General features: G+C 42.6%; 1 protein-coding gene across 3 annotated transcripts in view; it reads left to right on the top strand.

Moving 5' to 3' along the window:
- PGM2L1 (phosphoglucomutase 2 like 1) overlaps positions 1 to 18300 on the top strand; it is a 222680-nt gene that overhangs the window by 180338 nt on the left and 24042 nt on the right. For all 3 annotated transcript variants that reach the window (XM_029602068.1, XM_029602069.1, XM_029602070.1), the window contains one exon: positions 16822 to 16915. In XM_029602068.1, the coding sequence (XP_029457928.1) occupies positions 16822 to 16915 (94 nt within the window). The remainder of the gene's footprint in view (positions 1 to 16821; positions 16916 to 18300) is intronic.

Below are 18300 nucleotides of genomic sequence, written 5' to 3'. Positions count from 1 at the left end.
ATGGAGACGATATTCTATCTGGTGTATAGAAAAAGGTATTCCACCCATTGATTGCTCACCGATCCTCTTACTAGATTATCTACGTTCGCTGTATGACGCTGGATTAGCAACCTCATCCATAAGAGTTCACCTCAGTGCGATTGCAGCTTATCACCGCCCAGTTGATAAGCATTCCATTGCTGAGCACCCCTTGTTATCCAGGTTCATCAAAGGATTACTACACCTTCGTCCACCGATAGCTAAGCCACCGGTTCCTTGGAACCTTAATATCATTCTAGTGCAACTGATGCTACCACCGTTTGAACCTATGGAATCCGCGCATATTAAATATCTTACCTGGAAAGTGGTAATTTTAGTAGCAATAACATCGGCACGTAGAGTAAGTGAATTGCAAGCGCTCGTACACTACGAACCATATCTACAATTCCATCATCACAAAGTGATCCTACGGCCTCACCCAGCCTTCCTTCCAAAAGTGATTTCAGCCTTCCATATCAACCAGTCCATAGAGTTACCTATTTTTTTCCCAAAACCTCATTCAAACGACAGAGAACGTTTGTTGCACACATTAGACTGTAAGAGAGCGCTGGCTTACTATAAAAGATGAACTCACTCTACGAGCAGAGTGTCTCAACTATTTGTTTCATTCAACCCAAATGCCCCGGGATTGCCCGTGGCTAAGAGAACAATTTCAAGTTGGATTGTTCAGTGTATCCAATATTGTCACAACAAGGGGAATTCATCACTTCCTTCAATTCCACGAGCTCATCAGATTCGTGCAATGGCTACTTCAGTAGCACATCTTAGAAATGTGAACCCAGTGGACATCTGTAAGGCGGCCACATGGTCCTCCCTACATACTTTCACTTCTCATTACTGTATCGATAAACAGTCAGCAGGAGATGCGAAGCTGGGAAAGGCGATTCTTCACACATTGCCTCCTTAAACAAGCGACTACCACATTCACATACATCACGCGACAGTAAGTCAGGAGCGTGATAGGGAGCTTGGGACTCCCATGACAGCATGGCTAATTCAGCCCTGCTATCGATGGGAAAAAGCAAGTTTGCTTACCGTAAACGGTGTTTCCGTAGATAGCAGGATGAATTAGCCATGCTGACCCACCCACCTCCCTGGTAGTCGTAAATGGATCAACTACGTCAAGCTTAATTACAGACTGAGGAGAATGTTACTTCCCGCGCGGGAACACACGCGCAGCCGCAGAGTCTCGAAAATCTACACTCTGCTACTTAAGCTCCGCCTCCTGGGCCCTGATTGACAGTTCCCATGACAGCATGGCTAATTCATCCTCCTATCTACGGAAACACCGTTTACGGTAAGCAAACTTGCTTTTCTGTATGTTTAGTTGATAAGGACTGATTTCTAATTAAGAGGGTGAGAGGTTTGGAGAAACAGAATAAGAGTAAAGGATTACTAGCCTGAAACATGTTTTCAGTTATTCATGTGCACATTGTACTATAAGTTACAATTCATGAAGGTGTATCATTTTGAAAGGGCAGAAATAGTCACTAAACAAGAAAGAAACCTTGCAAGGCTAAACAGCAGGGGGAAATAGAAGATTCCCATCCAACAGCTGATAGGGCTAACTAGGGAGGACCCTCTCTGATGATAGATGTATGCTGCTGTAATCTTCAGCAGCTGCTGAAACTTAGTTCCACCGCTATGACAGCGATAGCCTGGTACCCCAGGTGAGCGGCCATCTTGTTTGTTTCTTCCAATGGCCCTGCCTGGGGATTAACATCTCTAATACCAAGAGGTGTCAGGAGTTGGAGTGAGACCACACCTTGAGTACTGGAGATGTGGCAGCAACTTTATCAGCTTCTGATGGGTAGAGTCCATTATCTTGCAATGGTAATACTTAGTGGAACTATTTAGGACCCATGATTTCAGGGTTTTGGAAGGCATGGCGCCTAACATAGGCCTGATGCTGCAATGACTGGTCTTTATTATGTAGCTCACCATCTTGGGCAGGTCTTGTATCTGGTGAGATGGTACATAAATAATAGAAGTAAGTTGAGAGGGGATATAAAACAGGAAAAATTCCCAGGAAGATGGGACTAAAGTTCATGATGCCAGATCTCAGTTCTGGAAGTACAAAGGAACAGGAGAAAACGGATAGGTCAGAAAAAAAAAGCTGAAGCACAAGAGGTCATATAAAGCTGAATGGAGGGAGGCTCAAAAGGAATGTGAGAATACTTTGAGTGGACACCTGAAACAGATTTTCAGGAGCCAGGAAAATGGCAGAGTTCAGGTCCGTTTGGGTCAGAAAAAAGGAACTTTCAACAAAAGTCCACAGATCATGTAGGTTTGTGCCTACATTACTGAGCATACAGGTTAGACCAAGTGATTCTTATCCACTGACATCCATTTTATTGCCATTTAGTGCAGTATTTCAGCACATAACTGTATTGTCTAGTTGAAAGATTATTGAACAAAGGAACATGTACTTGTACACAGTATATATTATGTACTGGGCATCAGCCTATGTTTCGATTGTCTGTTAAGATCACTACGTTTCTTACTCAAGGAGAGCACAGTCAGGTTACAAGAATTGTTTTAGAATTAGACTGACTTGATAGTCTGGGGTGGTTATTTTAATGAGTGATAGCTCAGTGGAACATTTTGTACAATGTAACTACAATGTGCTTTGATACTAGTGTCTTAAATTGCTAACTGCACTTTATAACATAAGTAGAATATTCTTTATTTTGTATGCATGTAATGGATAAATCAAAATGAGAAAATGTACTCTAAATATGATTGCTTCCTTGTCCTACTGCTCCACCAGTCAAGAACACGTGGGTTAAGTCCCCTCATCCAGCAATTGGAAGCAGTTTTTTTTAATGACATCACCTGTATGTATGTCATGCATGGAACCAGATACAGCCCATGTTCTCTGCCTCCAGCTATTGGATGAATGGTTGTGGACAAGCCTTGACCCAGTTTTATTAACTGAAGAGAATTTTTATGGCTATTTCATGGCTGTGATATAGCACTTAAACTATTTTTGAGTGAAATTTGTCTTAATGGGACAAGCTCTTGCAGATTGTTCTCTGCAGTAATGTGAGCCAGGACAGTAAAGGAGCTCACTACCCATCTGTTGGGGTTTTTCTCTGGGAGACCCCACTACATGTGTAGTTTGAGCAGGCCCTTTTCTAAAAAGGGACTGTCTGCTTACTCTCTGAGTTGACATGCTTGTGGAGGCCAAGCTCCAGCAATTTATAAGCCTGAAGCATATCAATGACTATTTGAAAGCTCATCACCTCTTGTGAGGACTCAAAGCGAGCCCACTAATTCAAGGGTTTCTGTCCCGGCTTCCATCCCATCTCCCATCCCTTGAATATGGCAGAAAGAATCAGAGCTTTCAGAGGTAAGTCATATAAGCTATAATTAAAAAAAAAAATAGACAAGGGAAAAGGTACTTTCATTTTGTAATGGGAATGGTTTCTAAGGCTAGGGGATATTTTCTGAGGATTGTTATGTGCCAGTTCATATGTCTGAGTGCTGCTCTCTCTGTGACCTTAAAAAGGCAGCAGCTTCAGACAGCACATAGTGTTCAGCTTGCAAACACAATGATAAAACATAATGTAAATCAGAGCAGGCTTACAATCTGGAGTCCTACTAGCCTGAACCTAGTGCATAAGTCTATTCTTCTGCTCTTAGGCATGCCAATCCACACCAGTGGATTATGCATGCCTACCAGCAGATGGAGACAGAGTAAAACTGACTCGCTGACATCATTGACATATAGCCTTGCCCCGACATCCTGCTGGTATTCTCAGTCTCCAGCAGATGGTGGACATGCATCTCCATTGTGGGGATTGCTTGTGGTTAAAAATAGAAAAAAAATATAGAAAAGACTGAGAAGATTGACACACCTCTTCAGCTATTAAGGTGACACCTGTTTGGTCCCTCCCTCAATTGAGCGCTTTAAATCTGGAAGCCTGACCAGGAGTCAACTGTTTGTTTGGGTTTTTTTTTTAAAGTGGAAAAGAAGCTGAGGGAGTGCTCGGTGGTGAAGGCTTGTGCTCTTCCCCCCCCCCCCAAATAGCTGTTGACCCAATTGTGCAATCAGCCAGGGAGGGCTGGGCTCAGGTTTAAAAAAGGTAGGGACTTTTTAGGCCTCCTCTTCTTCTCCCCCCCCCCCAATATGGTCCTCCTTCCCTCAACATTTCCTCAGTCTCTCTTGCCCCCTTTTCCCTCTCACTTCTCTGAGGTATTAGTGTAGCTTAGAGGTGGCTTGGGCTCAGCAGGTTGAGCAGCTTTTGTCTAGGCCCTGCTTCTCAAGCTTGGTTGGCCATGGCAGCAGTCGTCGTTCCCCCCCCCCCCCCCCGCCACACACTTAAGTGTATGTGTACATTCTCACTGGGTGGCGGTGTCCTGACGTGGGCATGGGTCGTGTGCAAGTACTTGTGCACATAAGGCCGTGGCCTAGATTTGAGCGAGTATTTGTACGGGTACACCTGGCCGCCGTTAGAATAGGCGCAGGATGCAGGAAAACTATGGCACCAGTGCCTTGCTATCTGTGAGGCTTGCCATATAAGGGCAATCCAGCCATCGCTCTCTCTACACCTCTGTCAGTGCTGTTTAGATGCTTAAGGCGATTTGGCTACTACAGATTTTGCTGACGTTGGGACATCCCCCCTCAGTCTATGGTAGCACTGGAGAGGAATGGGGTGGGAGGTGACACTGCAGCTAGGTCCCCTCCCCCTTTTTTTCTGATGGCAGAGGTATCCCTGAGAAAGGGGTCAGAGAATGTCAGGTTTGGGACTGGGCACCAGTATGGATTCATCCTCCTCCTGGGTAGAAATTGTTCAGGGCTTGCAGGCTTTTCTGCAGGGGCCCCAGTGGAGGCAAAGCAACCTTCTAAGAAGGGATCGCATGCTCAGGTCTCCCACTTTTTAGCCACTGCGGGCAAACCCTGCAGGGAGGCTATTCCTGGAAATGTTCAGGGGGATGTGGATCATGATTTGTTGGATGTCTCTGATGGGTTCTTGGTTTTCTCTCTTCTAGAAGAGGGAAAAATTCCACCTGATTTGGAGTCGCATCAGATTCTACTGTGTTTTGTTTTGTTTTTCCCACAAAGATGAGTTGCTGAGTCTGATGACTCAGACTCTGAAGACGCTCGGTGTGGACCCAAAGACTTAGAAAAGAAAGATCCCATATTGGTCATTTACGCAAAGTGTCCTGCTTCTTTCCCCTCCTGGATCCAGTTCAAGAGTTAATTGACCTTGTGTAGAACACCCTGGAGGAAAGTTTTATAGGGGAGCATGCTTTAGCAAGTTTGTACCCCTTGGATCCAAAGGCAAGGGAACAGTTTTGATTCCTGAAGGTGGATGTCCTGGTATGTGCTGTTACTAAGTGAGTCACCATCCCAGTGGAAGGAGGGGTAGCTTGAAAAGATGCTCAGGAAAGTAGGATTGAGGCTTTGGCATTGAAATTGAAAATTACTTCTTTCTGTTGCATGATGGCTCAAGCCAGTTTGCTTCTCTTTCAAGACACAAGGAGTGGGATCTGATGGCGGATCGCTGATTTAACCGGGAACTGCATTCTTAGCCTATGTGGCTGTGATTTGGTGTAGCTGGCCACTAGAGGGATAGCTTCCATCTTAGCGGCCAGGCACTAGTTGTGGCTACAAAATTGGTCGTCAGACACTATTTCCAAGTCCAACATCACAAGATTACCCTTTAAGGTGGTAAGTGAGTTGGACAAGGTGGCAAATAACTGGGGCAAATCCAAGGTTCTTTGATTGCCTGAGGACAAGGCAATATCGCATCCTTATGAGGTGAAAGGCCTATCCAAGGATTCCTGTCTGTTTCGTCCTTACAGTGGAGCAACTGCTCAAAGGACTTGTCCTTTCAGAAGATCTCATTCCTTTTGGCCTAAGAAGCCTCGTAAGGATGCAGGACTCAGGGCTGAAGCAGCTTGCTCTTCACAGTGAAGCTGTGAGGACTCACCTACTGGATCATGAGATAGGCGGGCATCTATCTTGCATTTTTCAAAGGTGGGCTCAAATTACAACAGACCAGTGGGTCCTGGAAGTGGTAAGGGACAACTACATGATACAATTTCTCTGTATTCCTCCGGATGTATTTATGGTCTCTTCATGCGAGACTCTACAGAAGAGAGTGGCAGTGGAGACTACATTAAGAAAGCGGTTGGATATGAAGGTCATAATTCCTGTTCCCAGATCGTAAGGAAATATGAGGTGCTATTCCATTTTTGTGTATTCCCTGGAAGGAAGAGGGGTCCTTATGGTCCATCCTGGATTTGAAGGGAGTCAGTTGACATTTGCATGTGACTCATTTCAGAATGGAAAAACAGCTTTCTTTAATAATGGCAGTACAAAAGGGGAATTTCTCATGTCTCTCAATCTGATGGAAGCCTATCTACATATTCCCATTCGCCAGGAACATAGTTTCCTATGCTTTGCAGTTCTGAGACGTCTTCAATTTCAGGCCCTTCCCTTCAGGCTGGCTACTGCTCTCAGGACCTTCTCCAAGGTCATGGTGGTGGTAGCGGTGTCTCTGTGCCAGGAGGGCATTCTGGTCCATCCATATCTGGACTGGTTGATTTAGGCCAAAAGTTCAGACGAGTTATTTGGTATCTCGCAAGGTGATCTTGCTTCAGGAGCTAGGCTGAGTGGTGAATTTGGCCAAGAGCAGTTTAGACTACTCAGATGCTAGGTATCTCGGCATGCGATTTGATACAGAGTAGGGCAGAGTGTTTCTACTGGAGAGTCACATTCATGCCCTAAGATGGACTATTTGCCCGACGGTGTGGTCTTATATGCAGATTCTGGGATTGATGGCAGCCACATTGAATGTATTCTCTGGGGGGCGGGTGCACATGTAGCCCCTTCAGCATGTTGCTCTCCTGGTGGAATCCACAGTTGCAGGAGTGCACAGTGATACTCCACTTGCCATTGGAGGGGAGTGTCCGGTTGCAGTGGTGGTTACAAGCAGGTCATCTCAGGAAGGGGGTTTCCTTGGAGACACTGGATTGCTTAGTGCTCACAACAGATGTGAGCCTTCTGACTTGGGTGGGCGCATTGTCAAGAGTTGGTGGCCCAAGGTCTGTGGAATGCCGAGGAGCGGCAGTGGACCATCGGTTGGAAGCGTGTGCAGTTAAACTGTCACGTTTGCAGTTCACTGAGCAGCTGGAAACTCGAGTGGTAAGGATAATTAGATGCTACTACCCAAGAAAGAGATCTAGGCATCATAGTGGATAACACATTGAAATCGTCAATTCAGTGTGCTGCAGCAGTCAAAAAAGCAAACAATGTTGGGAATTATTAGAAAGAGAATGGTGAATAAAACGGAAAATGTCATAATGCCTCTGTATCGCTCCATGGTGAGACCGCACCTTGAATACTGTGTACAATCCAGTTATATTGTTCCATATGTGCCACTGTTCTATGTAAAGCCCCTTATCTCTGTTGGGCAGTTTATCGTTATATGTAAACCGGAGTGATTTGTAGTCTCTATAAGAACCTCGGTATATAAAAATTAAAAATAAATAAATAAAATAAATACAATTCTGGTTGCCGCATCTCAAAAAAGATATAATAGCGATAGAGAAGGGTGACCAAAATGATAAAGGGAATGGAACAGCTCCCCTATGAGGAAAGACTAAAGAGGTTAGGACTTTTCAGCTTGGAGAAGAGACGGCTGAGGGGGGATATGATAGAGGTGTTTAAAATCATGAGAGTTCTAGAACGGGTAGATGTGAATCGGTTTTTTACTCTTTCGGATAATAGACTAGGGGGCATTCCATGAAGTTAGCATGTGGCACATTTAAAACTAATCGGAGAAAGTTCTTTTTCACTCAACGCACAATTAAACTCTGGAATTTGTTGCCAGAAGATGTGGTTAGTGCAGTTAGTATAGCTGTGTTTAAAAAAGGATTGGATAAGTTCTTGGAGGAGAAGTCCATTACCTGCTATTAATTAAGTTGACTTAGATAATAACCACCGCTATTACTAGCAATGGTAACATGGAATAGACTTAGTTTTTGGGTACTTGCCAAGTTCTTATGGCCTGGATTGGCCTCTGTTGGAAACAGGATGCTGGGCTTGATGGACCCTTGGTCTGACCTAGTATGGCATGTTCTTATGTTCTTAATGACATCACAGTGGCATACATCAATCATTAGGGTGGAACCAGAAGCCAACAGATGTCTGTGGAGGTAGATGCACTCATTGTGTGGCCAGAACAATGTTTCCAGGACATAGCCTCCCACATTGCTGGGAAGGACAATGTAAGGGCCGACTTTATCATCAGGCAGGTCTTGGTCTCAGGAGAATGGGAGTTAGCAGATGAGGCCTTTCAACTCATAGTGATGCGCTGGGGTTGCCCATACCTGGATTTACTAGCGAGCTCCAACAAAGTGAAGGTACCACAGTTCTTCAGCATGTGCAGAAGGGATCTGCACATGCAGGGCTTCTATGTTCTCATTCAGATTTGACTGCAGAGCGGGGTGTTGTATGCCAGCCCACCATGGCCAGTGATAGGCAGGATCATTTGGAAGATTGCAAGTCAGACCAAAACTACTGTTCTGGTGTCTCTGGATTGGCCCTGGAGGCCGTGATATGCAGATCTTCAGAGGCTACTGATGGAAAGTCGTCTCAGGCTACCACTCAGGAAGGATCTGTTGCATCAGGGCCCAAATTGCATGCCGATCCGGGTTGGTTTTGTCTTGCAGTTTGGCCGTTGAGAGGGCTCTGTTGCTGATGCATAGTTATTCTTCTGCAGTGATTTCCACTTTGTTCCGGGCCAGGAAATTTTGTACATTTCTAGATTGTTAGAGTTTGGAGAGTTTTCGGGAGCTGTTGTGAAGACAAGGTTCTCGCCCTCTTAAATTTGGAATTCTACTGATATTGGGAATTTTACAGAAAGGTTTGGCTAAAGGCTTGGCCTTTAAACATTCTGAAGATGCAGGTAGCAGCTCTTGCTTGCTATAGGAGGTGGGACAATAGTGGACTTTGTCTTTCCATCCAAATGTGTCCATATTTTTGAAGGGAGCTGAGAAGCAACTATATCCTCCCTTGTTGGCTACCAGTCCTGTTTGGGACCTTAATCTGGACTCTGTTTTTTGGCGGGTCCTACATTTTGGCCATTACATGGTCTCTCTCTTTGGCTGCTCACCTTGAAAACTGTTATTCTGGTAGCAATCTGTTTGGCATGACAGGTCTCCAAGCTGCAAGCTTTCTTGCAGTGAGCTATTTCTACAAATTACTCCAGGGGTGGTATAGCTTAAGACTGTACCTTTCGTTTTGCTGGGAATGGTTTTGGAGTTTAATTTGACTCAGTATATTTCCCTGCCTATGCTGGACGGGGATAGAGATGAGTGTGATTATAATCTGTTGCATGTCCTGGATGTCAAGTGGCATCTGGTGTGGTACTTGAAGGTTACTTGCTCTTTCAGGAAGTCTGATCAACTGTTTGTGCTCTGTGGTGGAGGTAAACAAGGAGAACCGGCGACGTAGGCAACTAGAGTCTGTTAAGTGAAAGTAGTCATGGATGCCGAGGTCCCATTACGTAGACAGGACAGGGTGCATTCCACTAGAGCTCAGGCGGTTTTGTGGGCAGAGCTTCAGTTTCCCATTGAGATTTGCTGAGCAGCAACCTGGTCCTCCTTACACTTTATCCAAGCATTACCACTTGGACGTTAGGGTTCAGGAAGATGCGACTTTTACACATGCGGTGTTTGACGGGACCGTGGGCAACTTCTGCCATTTTTGGAAGTAGCTTTGGTACATGCCATTGGTGTGGCTTGGCCTGTCTGAGTGCAGAGGAAGGAGAAATTACTACTTACCTGATAATTTCCTTTACTCTAAGGAAGGCAGGCCAATCCACAACCCACCCTGGGCTGCCTACTTGCTTTTAGTTTGTCCTTTATATGTGGATGATAAGTTATTTTTATTAATTTGTTTTAAGGACTGATAAGTGTTGTACCAGCCCCTAAGATTAGTTGATGTGAACTTTTTTGTTGAGCTCAGTGTTTCCCAGTTGGTTGCAAGCATGAGTGGTTGTCTGTTAATAGTCATGTTCAAGTTTAATCTGTTTGTCCACTGTTTAGTGTTTGTAGAGATACTGGCAAGCTAATGTCAGGGTAGGGTTATTTATCAGTGTTGTCAGTGAGTCAGCTTTACTTTGTCTCCATCTGCTGGTAGAAGTGCATAACCCACTGGTGTGGCATGGCCTGTCTTCTTTAGAGGAAAGGAAATTGAGTAAGTAGTAAATTCTTCTTTTAAACTCAGAGACATTGCTAAAGAGAGAACAGCTAACAGTTTCTTCTGTTGTGTCTGGAATGCTGCCATCTTGAGAACTCTCAAGCTGTTGCAGGCTCTGCACAGCTGCATAGAACCTAAAATAAGGATTCTCTGCTATTTAAGTCTCTAAATGCTGGGACAAAGTGGTTACTGCCAGCATCCCTCCCTCTGGGAGTGGGGGGGGGGGGATCTCCCCCAAATCCTTAAGAATCCTAAACAAATCATTTCAGCCTTTAAAGAAAAAAGATAAATATATAGTTAAATGGCATGCAATCTTCATGTTCTACAGCACAAATATAGGAATCTAATAACGGGACATACTGCAAGGGTATAGTTATCTCTCTCAAACAATACTCTCCCTCTGTAGATCAGGAGGGGAGGTAGTGTAAAAAAAAAATAATTCTGAGCAATAGGTCTCAATCCATCTGTTTCACCAAGTTGAAATTTAGGTGTGAAAAATTCTGCCGACTGGGATTCAGTTCTGAGAGGGACACAGAAGGCATCCACAACTGTTCCACTATGGAGAACTGGAGATTAAACTACTTTCAGAATTGACCTTCCCCCACAGGTAAAATATAGTCTGTTTTAAAAGACACAGATTGCTGCTAGATTCTCACCGTTGAGCAGGAAATCATCCATCATTGTGGAAGGAGGTGCTGCATGTAAGGAATTATGTTTCTCTCTTTTTTTCATCAACTATCTGTGCAGATGGCAGCTGCACTAGTAGGGTGGAATGAGCTCTATTAAGCAGAAATCTGCAGCTTTTAGATGGAGAATAGACTGCATAACTTGAATCCATCGCTGCCTATCATTTTGTCAAAGTTAATGAATTTTAGTTCGTCACTAGCACATTAGGAGCTAGAAGACCTATTACTCAGACATTAGGCTGCTGGTTCTTGCTCCAATTTGCATCTCTGCAAATGCCTTACAAAGGGAGATACTTGAAAGACTAGTCTTGAGTCAAGATGAATCAAAACTATAGAGAGTTCTGAGGATAGGTCAAATATTAGATTTTATAGAGGGTGCCATAAAACCTAGAGCAAATGTTTTTTTACAAGTGGATCTACATTACCAGAGACTATAGGTCATGGATATGCCCTAGAATTGGTTTCCCCAACACGTTCATGTTTTTTTCCATGTATATCACCAGTGAAGACAATTGCTATACTGGCAACACTAAACAAATTAATGAAGCTGAGTGTTATGTCCTGCTCTGTTTCAAAAGCAAGAGCAAGGATGTTAAGTCATTATATTTTGAAATTCCAAAAGATAAAATAAAAACAGGGTATTGGCCCTTACAGACCAATTCTGGATTTCATATGTATCAGAATTTGCTAGACCTATCAAAGCAATACATTAAAATAGACTATAATGGAGATCACGTGATGCTGTGAAGGGGAGCAGATGTAGCTTTCCTTTCCTGGCTCCTGGTTTACCCATCCAGCCCCATCTATATCAGCCAACGCTCCTTCGAGGGTCTCTGAAAACAGCATCTGGCTCCTAATACACTAGAGTGTCGTTTACCATAGGAGATGTCGACACGGACAGCCAAAAAAGAGCGAGAGAAAGATAAAGAGAGACTGTGGCTTACTGAAAGCTGTCCGATGAAGATATCAGAGCAATGGAGGCAATGGAGTCGCCTGTACCAGCAAACTGGGCCGACATCAAGGCTGCCAAAGTAGAGGCCCTGAAGGCAGATTTTAAGAAAATATCACATCAACTCCTCGACCTCACCACCTCAATAGCCGGTTACAAGAAGCGCTTCACCGAGTTGGAGCAGAGAGTCTCAGATACTGAAGATGGCCTCCAGGTCTCACATTTGGAGATAGCAGCTCTAAAGACGGCGCTAGCGCAACACACCGATCATCTCGAAGACCTGAAGAACCGGTCTCTATGATCAAATCTCCGATTTGTAGGGCTGTCAGAAACCCTGGATGAAAGAGAACTCCCCAGGCTGCTGGAAATGTGGCTGACCTGGGAAATGAGCATTTCCTCGGCGAGCAGCCCTTTGCGGGTTGAGCGCGCTCACAGGTTAGGCCCTAAGCGGTCACAGCAGGATCAGCCCTGCATCTTTATCGCGAAAATTTTTAAATTTCGCTCACAAGGCCGAAATTTTGCAGGCAGTTCGTGGGGGGAAAGCCCTATTTGATGGCAAGAAGATCTTGATCTTCCTGGACTTTTCGGCGGCTGTATCCATATTCATTGGCTGTTAACTGGGGATGCATAAGAAACCCTGCATCTCAGGTCATGTCTCTTTTGTCAATTTGATTCTGTTTAATAAAAAGTTATGCACTAAAATAGACTATAATATTGAATACTTATTTACTTTTACATTTTTAGATTATGCAACTTCCATCATTACATTCAGCATGGATTATACAAAATACATCCATAATAATTTCACAAACAGATTAAATACTTCTTTTAAAAATAAAATGTCAAAAAAAAAGAAAAATCACTATTTAAATGCCTTCTTAAAATAGTGAGTCTTTACCATCTTATTAAATAATTTCAGACTGCTCTGAGATCTTATTCAACGGGAAGATTGTTCCTTAAACAAGGGCCAATTGAAAAAAAAAGCTTGTTTTTGGGAGGACTGTAAACTATATAACTTAACGCCTGGTACACTTAATAAATGTGAACCAGCCGACCTCAGATCTCAAGCTGGAACATAAGTGTAGATGGAATGCCAGCAACCATCCTGAATACTGAATTCCATTAAAAAAAAAAAAATGGGGTCAGCAATCTTATTTCATGTTCCTTCTAAATTCAGGTGTCTGTTCCCATGTTTAGTTGGACTCACAAAAAAAAAACCTGATGCTCAAAAGCATTTACGTGTTTAATACTGAGCTTTATGCATGTAAAAGCACTTTACCTGTGGAAGTGGGCATTTGAAAATTGCTATAACATATGTCTTTGATTTGTTAGGTTTTTGCCCTCATTAGGTGGGAAAATTACTATAATATGCTATATTTGCTTGCATAATTCTTTTAAAAATTCATCTGAAAATGGTAAGGTTTTGTTGAACAAACTCAATGTTGCAAAGGGGAATATCCCAGGAGTACCCAGATCGGATATTAAGACAAACAGAAGCCCATTTTAAGAGACTGGGGTGGCAGGACAGTTTTGCTCAAGGTTGAGCAGAGTGATAGAATACAGAGTACATAAATCAGTCGAGAGTCATATGGCTATCGTTACTACATTTTCAGTTGATTTGTTGAGGAGCAGTGAGTGAACTGTGTACTATGCAATAGCAGTAGCATACATAAATGAGTTACCCGGAGCCAAAGAGTTTCGGAGGAAGCAGAGCTCTATTCGCATGATTGGAGAAAATCTGCTACAGCTTTCAGCATTGTACATTGCAGGTTAGAAGAATGAGCAAGCAGATTTTCTGAGCCTAAATAGGAAGACCCAGGTGCCAGGCCACTGGGCACGCAAGCAGAAAAAACAAAAATAGGATGCAACCCACCAGAAAGCAAAGGCAAGAAGACTCTTCAGCCAATGAAAGGATTATGGAGGCGCTGATGCAAAAATGACCAAGGAAAACATTTCTTTATGCTTTTCTATCCTCACTGTGTAATAAAGAAGCTTGGGAAGGAGTAGATATGAGGTCCTAGTGGCACCAGATTGGCCGCGAAGATCATGGTATGCTGATGTAAGCATCGACCATTGCATTTTCTAGGCATAGAAGATCTCCCTCACAAGGGATCAGTAGTAATGGGAAACTCCTCTTCGTTCTCGTTTATGGCATGGCTATTGAGAGGGCAAGCTTAGCAAAGAAGAGATACAAACCATCAGTTATTAGAACAAGGTTAAGTTCTAAAGAGAATTATTTTAGACTCACAGCTTAGTTTTAAACCTAAAATTGGTCATTTGGCAAAAATGGCATTTTTTAAAAATTAAAATGTCTATTAAAATATCTACTTACTGAAATGTTTCGGATAGTGCTGCAGTCCTTGGTTTTAGGGCACTTAGATTATGGTTGAACATTATGGATAGGTTTACCACAAAAATTACTTAAATTATTGTAGCAAATACAAAATGCTGCTGCTAGAGTTCTTTTGGGATTGTCTCGAAATGAACACATTACTCCAGCTTTAAAATTGCTGCATTGGTTGCCTGAGAAGAGTAGAGCTAGTTTTAGTTGCTGGTGATGATTATTAAAATGTTAAATTCTAATGAGGATTATTTGCTGAAACAACTTGATCTGGTATAAGCCAGGAAGAAATCTTCAGTCATCAGGAACACATTTGTTAAGAATACATAATTTACAGTATTATTTATTTGAACAGACCAAAAAGGGTCGGCAAACCCCAAACACGGCAACCAAAAAACAAAAAATAGATGGGGACTAAATCGTGCATCAACTGATCACGCACAAAATTAAACAAACAACTTTTTTGAGTGCATATGAAAACAAGGTAGCAGACCAAAGATTTTAATATATTATAACAAAAAAAATAATAATCCTGAAGCTGGATGATCAATTGGTCCGGGCAGTCTTAGCTTTTTTGCATGACATGCCTTCAGGCTTGCTGACACCTTTCCAAAATTATATTAAAAAGTTTACATTAAAAAACCCTCTTAAAACATTTTTGGTTGATCTAAAACTCTTTAAGTTTTTTGTTTAATTTTGTGCGTGACCGGTTGATTCACTACGATTTAGTCCCCCATCTATTTTTGTTTTTTTGATTTATTTGAACAGACTAGTTCAAGGGATTTTTCTTATGTTGCACCCACTATGTGGAATTTGTTGCCAGAGCAGCTGAGAAAAGAATAGCAAGGAATTCAGATTACAGATTAAGGCACTACTGTTTAATGAAGCTTTTTGTGTTTAGTTGATTTCTTATTTTAATTAGTGATTTTATGTATTATTTTAAGTCATTTTTATATATTTATGTATGGGATGATGTAAACCGCATTGAAAAATATAGTTTTGGATTTTGCGGTATACAAGATTTTAAAATAAATATTTATTTAGTATGTTTTATATACCACAGTCTCTATAACAAGATTGACAGAGTATAGTATTTACAGACATTAAACAGTAATAAAAACATTAAAACAATGTATCGTTTGATGAGAAGGCTTGCAAGAGTCTGCAATCTTTAAAGTTTTTAGATGTCATAAAATGTGTAAGAGAATTTAAGATAAGTGGATTTCGTAATTCTGATAGATTGTGGCATTCAGTGGTGCACATAAGGGGGAGACCACTTCAAAGGCGACCATCTCAAAATGGATTAAGAAAGCCATAGGGGCAGATTTTCAAAGGGTTACGTGCATAACCCCTGAAAAGCTGCCCCTGCGCGCGCGCCGAGCCTATCTTGCATAGGCTCAGCGGTGCGCGCAAGCCCCGGGACATGCGTATGTCCCATGGCTTGCAAAAAGGGGCGGGCAGGGCGTGGCCTGGGATCGCGGGATGGCCATCGGCCGGCGCACATAACTTCTTCAACAAAGGTAAGGGGGGTGTTCTAGGTAGGGCTGGGGGGCAGGTTAGGTAGGGGAAGGCAGGGGAAGGTGTGGGGGGGTGGAAGGCAGGGGAAGGTGGTGGGGGGGGGGGAGAAGGCAGGCTGCGCTGCTCGGCGCGCGCAAGTTGCACAATTCTGCACACCCTTGCTTGCGCCGACCCTGGATTTTATAACATGTGCGCGGCTGCGCGCACATGTTATAAAATCGGGCATAGATTTGTTGGCGCCGGGTTGCGCGAACAAATCTGCGCCCGCGCGCAACTTCTAAAATCTGCCCCATAGTTTCTGCATATTTACTACAGCAACTGCAAATGCTGGAGGACATGAGGACCCGTTCAACTAAAGCACAGTCTGAATCATGGGTGGAAGTACTCATAGTAAATTCAGTCGATATGGGTAAAGCGGCAACTTGGACTACTCTTTGTCCATTTGCCAAGTACTATAGGTTGGATGTTCTCATGAGACAGGATGCTGATTTTGGGATAGCTCTCAATAATGGGGCTTTAATACATCCCACATGTTCTTGACTGGTTGAGCAGGACAAGGAAAGAAAAGTTAAAACTTACCTGATAATTTCCTTTCCTTTACTTCTGCTACACCAGTCAAGAAGCCCACCCTGGGATGTGCAAATTGGGCTACCTCTGAGAGTGAGATCTGATTAACTAAATGTTATAAATTGTAATTAAAAAAAAGAAAGATTAATAAAATGGGGAAATGTTTGAGGAGACTTAACTTAGCTAAAGTGCTTCTTGTAGGGTAAGTTAATTTATCGTAAAGAAATTATAGATATTACATTTTTTTTGTTGCACTTAGGTCAGAATTTTAGTTTTCACTTATTACATTTTTGTGTTTGCTAGTTGCTATAATTTAAATTTAGCTTTGATAGTACACTGGCTGCATCTGGTTCCGTGCATGACATACATACAGGTGATGTCATAAAAAACTGTCTTCAGCTACTGGATGATGGGACTAAACCCACATGTTCTTGACTGGTGGAGCAGAAGTAAAGGAAAAGAAATGATGAGGTAAGTCTTAATTTCTCTTTTATGTATATTTCAGGAAACACTACCAGGCTTTAAATGGATTGGAAATCGTATAAAAGAGCTCTTGGATAATAGAAAAGATGTACTGTTTGCATTTGAGGAGTCAATTGGTATGTAGTTTGAATGTACATATTCATTTTTGTGTGTATAGCTGTACAAGACATATTTTACCTAGCTTGTACAATACATTTTTTTTTTATCTTTACATATACCTTTCTGTATGAAGTGCAAAATCACTTAAATAGCTAAATTCTTTACATAGTTTTAGTAAAACACAAGGGATACTTTTACTTTACCTGGACCTAATTTGGATATTCATTTAGTTCCTTAGTCTTGCTATACACCAGTGCTTTTTACATATTACATTTCTTATTATAATTCCTTCCCTGCTTATTTCTAAAACTGTTTGTAGTACAACTGGAGTTGCTTGCTTTATACTAAAGAAAACTACAACTTACTAACTTCAATTACAGTATTTGTAACTACTTTGAGTCACATGGAAGACAGCATGGCAAATGGAGTGAAAGACTAGCTTCATTGCACATTTTAGAGCCTATATACTAAGCATTTTTTCCATAGACACAAAAGGGGCAAACCCTTTTAATATATCAGGCTCTTAGGGGCGGATTTTCAAAGGGTTACGCGCCGTGCCGGGGAATCGCGCGCCGGTACTTGGCCGGCGCGCACAAACTACACTAGAGGCAGGCGCAACTTTAAAAACAAAGGTGGGGGGAGTTTAGGTAGGGTTGGGGGGCGGTTTAGGTAGGGAAAGGGAGGGGAAGGTGAGGGGGGGGGGGGCAGAGGGAACGGGGAAAGCCATCAGGGCTCAGCGCGCGCAAGGGGCACAAGTGTGCACCCCCTTGCGTACGCCGACCCCGGATTTTATAACATGCGGCAGCTGCGCATGCATGTTATAAAATTGGGCATAGATTTGTGCGCGCTGGGTTGCTATTTTTAAAAAGTGAGATATTTTGTCACGCAGTTAAATTCCTGATTTTGTGCATAAGAAGCTTATAGCATAGGATCATTACCAGGGAGAGTCAGATTATTGTGGTGGTGACAAACTGTTCAAATAGTTATTGTGTAGTTGGCTTTTCTGTATCAAACTGATGCCAAATGTAGATAAGTAGCACTGAAATTTTAATTAATAACACATTTTAAAAAGCAGGTGATACACTTATCTTTGTATGTATCCACTTCAAGCAGCACTAATTCAAGGCACTTTAGATAGCAAGGTGACAAAATGTTTGTAGTTTTAAAAATGAGCATTTTGCATCCAGTGAAAGTGCTTGATTGGCTGGACAAGTAAATTATCTGCTAGTTTACTTTGCAGAGGATTTGCTGCTGTGAAGTACATCCATTCTTGAAGCAGCAGCAGAACAGTCTGTGATGTCAACATGCTGCCCACTTCTGACAATGTATGGAAAACCCCAGGGCATATTGACATTGCATTCATTTTGCAGCAAGAGAAGTGTGGGTATTTCCCAAGTAAGAG

This window comes from Rhinatrema bivittatum, chromosome 5 (assembly GCF_901001135.1).
Source record: "Rhinatrema bivittatum chromosome 5, aRhiBiv1.1, whole genome shotgun sequence".
NCBI classification, from domain to species: domain Eukaryota; kingdom Metazoa; phylum Chordata; class Amphibia; order Gymnophiona; family Rhinatrematidae; genus Rhinatrema; species Rhinatrema bivittatum.
The sequence above is the reverse complement of the archived record's forward strand: the minus strand, read 5'-3'. Positions and strand labels throughout refer to the sequence as shown.